The sequence below is a fragment of the Grammomys surdaster genome, unplaced genomic scaffold (genome assembly GCF_004785775.1).
Source record: "Grammomys surdaster isolate TR1022 unplaced genomic scaffold, NIH_TR_1.0 125698, whole genome shotgun sequence".
Lineage (NCBI taxonomy): Eukaryota > Metazoa > Chordata > Mammalia > Rodentia > Muridae > Grammomys > Grammomys surdaster.
This window is the reverse complement of record NW_021620534.1, coordinates 2,168,140-2,175,202: the sequence shown is the minus strand read 5'-3', so window position 1 is coordinate 2,175,202 and position 7,063 is coordinate 2,168,140. Positions and strand designations below refer to the sequence as shown.

At 38.7% G+C, this 7,063-nt stretch overlaps 1 protein-coding gene across 1 annotated transcript in view; it reads left to right on the top strand.

The window, feature by feature from the left end:
* Positions 1-7,063, top strand: part of Ppp2r3a (protein phosphatase 2 regulatory subunit B''alpha) — a 100,521-nt gene that overhangs the window by 68,388 nt on the left and 25,070 nt on the right. The window contains exons 8-9 of the mRNA XM_028788042.1: positions 187-235; positions 1,172-1,261. Of these exons, the coding sequence (XP_028643875.1) occupies positions 187-235; positions 1,172-1,261 (139 nt within the window). The remainder of the gene's footprint in view (positions 1-186; positions 236-1,171; positions 1,262-7,063) is intronic.

The following is a 7,063-nucleotide window of genomic DNA, read 5'->3' as shown; positions in this document are numbered from 1 at the left end:
GAGGGAGGGAGGGAGGAAGGAAGGAAGGAAGGAAGGAAGGAAGGAAGGAAGGAAGGAAGGAAGGAAGGAAGCGGGAATTTAACTACTGATATTCTTGCTGTATAAGATTATTATGGTTTAGCTTTAGCAAATGAAAACAAATTTTTTAGGAATATTTCTAACTAACTTATTCTTATTTATATTTAGCTTCATCAAATAGAATTATTGAAAGAATATTTTCTGGAGCAGTGACAAGGTATGAAAAATTTAAATTCTGAATTTTATTTTGTGGGCTAGCAAAAAAATTAATAGAAAAATGAAATAAAACATCTTGAGTTTCAAAATGAACTATACTATTATAATAATCTCATTTTAGCAAAGCTTTTTGCATAATTTGGCATGCCTTAAATCTCAGCAATCAGGAGGTAGAGGCAGGCAAATCTCTGTGAGTTCATGCCAACCTGGTCTTCAGAGAGTTCCAGGACAGCCAGAGCTACCCTATCTCAAAAAAAAAAAAAATAATCCAGAGTCTAAATATGAGTAACAATATCTTATGCCATTAGTTATCAAATGGGACACCAGGGCCAGACCTAGTGCATGGCTTGTAATCCCCAGACACGTAGTAGTAGGCTGAGGCAGAAGGTTCACACACTGAAGCTGTCTTGGGTCACAGAGTCAATTCAGAGCCTGCCTAGGCAACTTAATACTTTGTTTCAAAAAACTAAAAGTAAGCCGGGCATGGCACTACAAGCCTTTAATCTCAGCACTTGGGATTATAAGCATGAGGCAGGTGGATCTGTGAGTTCAAGGTCAGCCTGGTCTGTATATTGAGTTCCAGCTATCAAAGGCTACATATTGAAACCCTGTCTAACAAAAATTATGTAAATACTAAATTAAAAGTAAAGGAAGGATAAGAATGTAACTTGGTGGTAGAGTGCTGCCTGTGTTGTTAGGCTTTCCATAAAAGCAACAGGATTTCTTTTTTCTTAATTTAGGCAAATGTCTTCCAGTTTCACTTGTAGGCTCTTAAAAATGAGATAGGCCTCAAAGGGGTTGCACTTCTGAACTATCCAGCTTTATGAGGAATCTATCATTTTCTTTCTTTTTTTTTTAATTAAATAAATTTCTAAAGAGTGGTGTTACTTCATTTCTTCATTGCTCAGGAAATTTTATAACCATGTGTTTTCTTCAGAGGAAAAACTGTACAAAAAGAGGGAAGAATGAGCTATGCAGATTTTGTTTGGTTTTTGATTTCTGAGGAAGACAAACGGAACCCTACCAGGTAAATTTTTGTTGTCAAGATGTAAACATATGCACAAAGCTTGGAAAGAATGTGGTATATACTTGTAAACTGACCCAGTCTAGCCACAGGAGGATGTGTCCTACTATCTCTCTCCTGGAGGAGCTCAGTCTAGGGAAGGAGAGGCACAGAATCCATGGTCATGGGGGAGAGGGAAAGGCTGGTGCACACCTGAAGGTGAAGTGAGGCACGCTCCTCCCAGCAGGGAGAGATAGAATTGGTATTTATATTAAGTGTGGAATAGACCCCTGCACATTTTAGTTCTTTTATAATCTGTACTAGTTCTGTAGTAAATTAAAGAAGGAAGGAAAAGCAAATTGTGGGACTAGAAAGATGGCTCAGTGGAGAAAGCCATTCCATGCAAGCCTGAGGACCAGAATTCAGATCTCCAGCACTTACATGAAAGCCAAGGTCTGAGGACCCCACCTGTAATTCTAATGTCCAGGAGACACAGACAGAGAGTGTGCTTAGGGCAATAGTCTGGCTAGATAGACTAGTTCAATCAGTGAGACTTGTTAACGAGACTCTCCCTCAAATAAATAAAGTGGAGAGTGCCTGGGAAAGACACCTAACATGAACCTCTGACCTCTGCATGCTTATACAAATGTGCACTTTCACTTACATATATACATGTAAACATGCCAAAGAAGCAGCAGCAGACTGACTAGTATGTAAGATCATAACCTCATGCTCCCAGTTGGAATTATCATTCCCATTCCTTAGCACTCTCAAATATGCGTTATTTTGTAATGTGAATTTACGTATTTCTTTCCACTACTGTCTCCTGGTTGGGCCAAAGATCTAGGTCCCTCTCAAAAGGACCTCGAGGTTGCCTGTAAAATAATGTCCTGTACATAGTGAGGCATTCCTTAATGTAGATTGGGGTTCAAAATTATTGAAAAGGGTAGAGAGATGGCTCAGCAGTTAAGAGCACTGCCTGTTCTTCCAGATGATTGGGATTAGATTCCCAGCACCCACAAGGAAGCTCACAACTCTCGGTAACTTCTAGCCTATAGAGCAGTGGTTCTCAACCTGTGGGTTACAGCTCCTTTGGGGGTCACATGTCAGATATCCTGCATATGAGATATTTACATTACAATTCATAATAGTAGCAAAATTATAGTTATGAAGTATCAACACAATAATTTTATGGTTGGGGGTCACCACAGTATGAGGAACTGTATTAAAGGGTCACAGCATTAGGAAGGGTGAGAACCACTGTTCTAGAGGAACTAGGCACACATGTGGTACATAGACATACATGCAGGCGAAATATACAAACACAAAGTTAATAAAATTTTAAGTTATTGAAGTGGTTAGTATTACGTTCATCAATAATTGAAACAGAAAAATAAGCCATTTTTAGCTGCATTTTAAAATAACTGCCATTCTAAATACAGTGATTTGTAATCTATCTTAGATAACTTAGAGAACATGAATGAAGAAAGTAAATATTTATGATGTGTACATGTGGGTACAAAGAATGTGCTGGTGCAAGTATGTGAACATGAGGCCAGAGGCCAGCCTCTAATGGTAGGCCTCAGGAGCCAGCTACTTGTGGTTCAGATAGGGGCTGTCACATTGAACCTGGGTTTGTCAGTTAAGCCAGCCTGGCTGACCTGAAAGCTCCAGAGACCATTGTCTCCATCTCCCTAGCACTAGGACTGCAGCATGTGGCACCACACCTGGTTGTGTTCATGGGTTATAGAGAGCCAAGGTAAGTCCTCAGGCCTGCATTTTATAGACTGAACTATCTCCCCAGTCTCACACGCAGGAAGAACACTATTGGGGGAAAAAAATTTTATATATATATATATAAATATATAAATTAATCCCCTTTGTGTGTGTGAGAGAGAGAGACAGAGAGGGGTGGGGGGGAATATCTTTCTGTTACCCAGGAGGATGATCTAGGAGGAAGCCTTGGCTCAAGGCACTCCCTACCTCACTCCCCTACAAGATGTGTCACACACAGTACTGTGCCCAACATTGGATTAAACCTTGTGATACTCTAAATTTTCTACTAAATGTTCTCCTAAATTGCTTCTAGTAGTTATAGTTGAATAGTTTGGATATCTACTAATTTTTTTAAAGGATATACATTTAAAATTCTATGTTAAAGGGGGTTGAGGGTTTTTGTTTTGTTTTGTTTTTGTTTTTAATGGCATTAGGTAAACCAGGCATATCCTACCATCAATAATGAATCTACCAGCCATGAAGCTTAACAAGGAAATAGAGGCTGTAGATGATACCAGAAGCACTACCCAAAACTATAGCCTTCTAGATCTCACAGACAGCTATACAATGCTTCATTCAAAAGCATTTGAAAGGAGGAGTATAATACAGACATTTCATTTTTAAACTGAAATTAGGGACAGGGAATGTAGCTCAGGTTATAGAATACTTGCCTAGCACAGATAAAGCTCTAGGGTCTATCCCTAGCACTACACAGAACAGGAATAATACATTCTTATATATTATATATTATGCATTCAGGAGGTTAGGTAGGAGTATCAAAAGTTTAAGGTCATCCTTTCTCCATACCAAGTTCAAGGACAAACTGGACTATATAAAATTACATATATAGTATAATATATAATATGTATTTTTTAAAAGGCACAGGGGGAGGGTCTGGATAGTATGGTAGCTTGGAAATCATATCTAAGGGGAGGGAGGAGCACACACTTTTAATCCCAGCATTTGGGAGGCAAAAGCAATAGGATCTCTTAAGTTTGAGGCCAGCCTGGTCTATATAGCAAGCTCCAGGATAGCCTGGAATATAGAGAGACCCTGTATCAAAAAATGAAAAAGCAGTATCTAAGGGAGGAAATCAAAAGGAATAAGAATGTTGTATCACACAACAAACTACTTCTACCTCTCCCTAACTCACTTGTCAGTGCATGAGTGAACTCCCATAACCAGTCTTGCACCCCACTGCCACAGCAGAGGACAGCAAGCATAGCCATGCAGTCCAGCCTTAAGGGCAACTTAAGGCTATCTACTACAGAATCTGTATCATAATGGAGAAACACCACGTCATATATAAAGGCAGGCCCATCAGTACCAGTCGCCAACCTGGCCTGGAATGGTTTGAAGCAGGACACAGCATTGGACGTAGCTTTGAAGACTGATGGTCTCTGGCCTTCTAGCTCTCTAACTGTACTGAATGCTTTGTGATAGCTTCTAAAAAGTCCTAAAAACTTTCTTGCTTATTCTATAGTTAAAAGCCACTGGCTTGGGCGGTTAACACCTGTTGCTTAGCAATGGAGAATTAGGTAAAGAATTTACTGCTATCACTCCCTTCTCTGTCCAGGCAGTCAGAAGCCTCTCTGGCTAGACTGGTTAACTCTTTATGAACCAGAGAGGAGGAAAGGGAAAAGAAGATGTTTTATACAGGCAGATATGCACAGACACATATACATTCATACACACATTTACACATCAACACATTCATATTTTGGTTGGGCCCAACTACCAGGGTGGTTGAACGTTATACACTCCACAAGTATTCATGCATGCTTACATACATGCACATATGCCTACACACAAGTCCACAGACAAACAGACATACACATTCGGATGGATGGATGGATGGATGGATGGATGGATGGATGGATGGATGGATGGAGCAGAGTTCCCCAAGCCAAACCATTCAACCAACAACTTTATTTCTTTTCTCTGACCTTTTTATACATTCTTAAACAAAAAAGTTCTTTAGAAAATTACCTCAGAGATAAAATGTTACATAAAATAGGAGTTACAGAAGGATGTTGATGTTAAGTTCAAAGCAGTGTTTCATTCTAATATGTTCAATAAAAGTTCAAATCAACAGTTTTTATATGGCCTTGCCTTATCATAGTGTACACCTGTGGCTATATCCTTGGACCTAAGTGTTTTTCCTTGAACAAAAATTTATTCCAAGTCTATTACTCTTTTTAGTTTAATTATGAAAGTTCATTGTATTTCTTATTAGGCAGCTTTTACTTACTATTATGAAGAGTGGACACATTCTATTCTTGATTCTAACTTTATTGCATCTTTCTAGAAAAACAACTAAGACCATCTCTTAAAACTTTCTTCCTGCTGGGCAGTGATGGCACATGCCTTTAATCCCAGCACTTGGGAGGCAGAAGCAGCCAGATTTCTGAGTTTGAGGCTAGCCTGGTCTACAGAATGAGCTCCAGGACAGCCAGAGATACACAGAGAAACCATGTCTCGAAAAACCAAACAAAAAAAACTTTCTTCCTAAAATCACTGAATCAAATCAGGAATTCTATAGAATCATTAATTCATTTAAATAGCATTAATTCATGAAAGCTCATCTTTATGTTGATCTGTAAGAAATCTGATCAATAGGGTGGGCTAATGCCCAGGGATTATTATATTAATTTAATAACGAGAGGAAAGACAGTCAACTGCAAGAAGCAGTCCTAAGACGAAGTCTCTTTGGAACCTTGCCATCAAGCTCACCCACAGCAGACCATGCAAAAACAGTGGGCCACCTCCAGAAGGCCACCTGCCAGCCTTAGCCTATCCTAGATGGCTCCTGACACATCAGAATATCAAATGATTTCCCAATAAACAAGGAAGTTCTGAATGACATATTTCAAGTTCTGAAAGGCCACAGCTGCCAACCCAGACTACTGTTCTCAGCAAAACTATCTGTCATGATTGATGGCAAATGACCTTCCATGATAAAAGTAGGCTAAAGGAAGAACTAACTACAAAGGACAATAGGAGGAATTCTTCAGATTTAGGAGACTTAGTTTCAGTGGTAACTATGAATATTAATAGTTTCAATTTCTCAATCAGAAGACACAGACTAACAAATTGAATCTAACATGGGATCCATCTATTTACTGCCTCCAAGAAACACACTTCACTATCAAAAAATAAACACTGTCTTAGGGTTAACAGTTGGAAAAAGGTATTCCAAGCAAAGGAAACTAGGAAACAAGCAGATATACCTATTCTAATGTCTGACAGAATAGACTTCAAACACTAGCCAGAAGAAGAAGATTAGTAGACATAAGGGAACAATTTATCAAGAAGAAATTATAATCTAAACATATATCTAGTGAGCACAGGTATACCCAATTTCATAAATATTAGTAAATATGAGTGTCAGAGGAGATGGCTCGGCACTTAAAAGTATATGCTTCTCTTGTAGAAGATCTAGGTTTGGTTCCCAGCACCCATGTGATGGATCACAACTATCCTTAATTACCAATTACAGGGGACTTGACATCTTCTAGCCTCCAAAGGCACCAAACACACATAGGTGCAAATGTATGCATGTAGGCAAAACACTCCTACATATAAAATAAAAATAAAATCATTTTAAGATAATTTACAGATAGAACAAATACTACTAGATAAAGTTAAGTGATATCATAAACTAAATGTTCCTAACAAATAACTATAAAACATTCCATCCCAGCATTACAGAATATATATTCTTCTCAACAGCTTAAAGCACTTTGTCAATAATAGATTATATATTAATATATAAGGCAATTCTCAATAGATATTGGAAAATTCAAATAACTTCTTATATTCTATAAGAAAATCAACATCAAGAAAAACTACCACCAGGCAGTTGGTGGCACACGCCTTTAATCCCAGCACTTTGGAGGCCAAGGCAGGTGGATTTCTGAGTTCGAGGCCAGCCTGGTCTACAGAGTGAGTTCCAGGACAGCCAGAGATACACAGAGAAACCCTGTCTCCAAAAACCAGAGAGAGAGAGAGAGAGAGAGAGAGAGAGAGAGAGAGAGAGAGAGAGAGAGA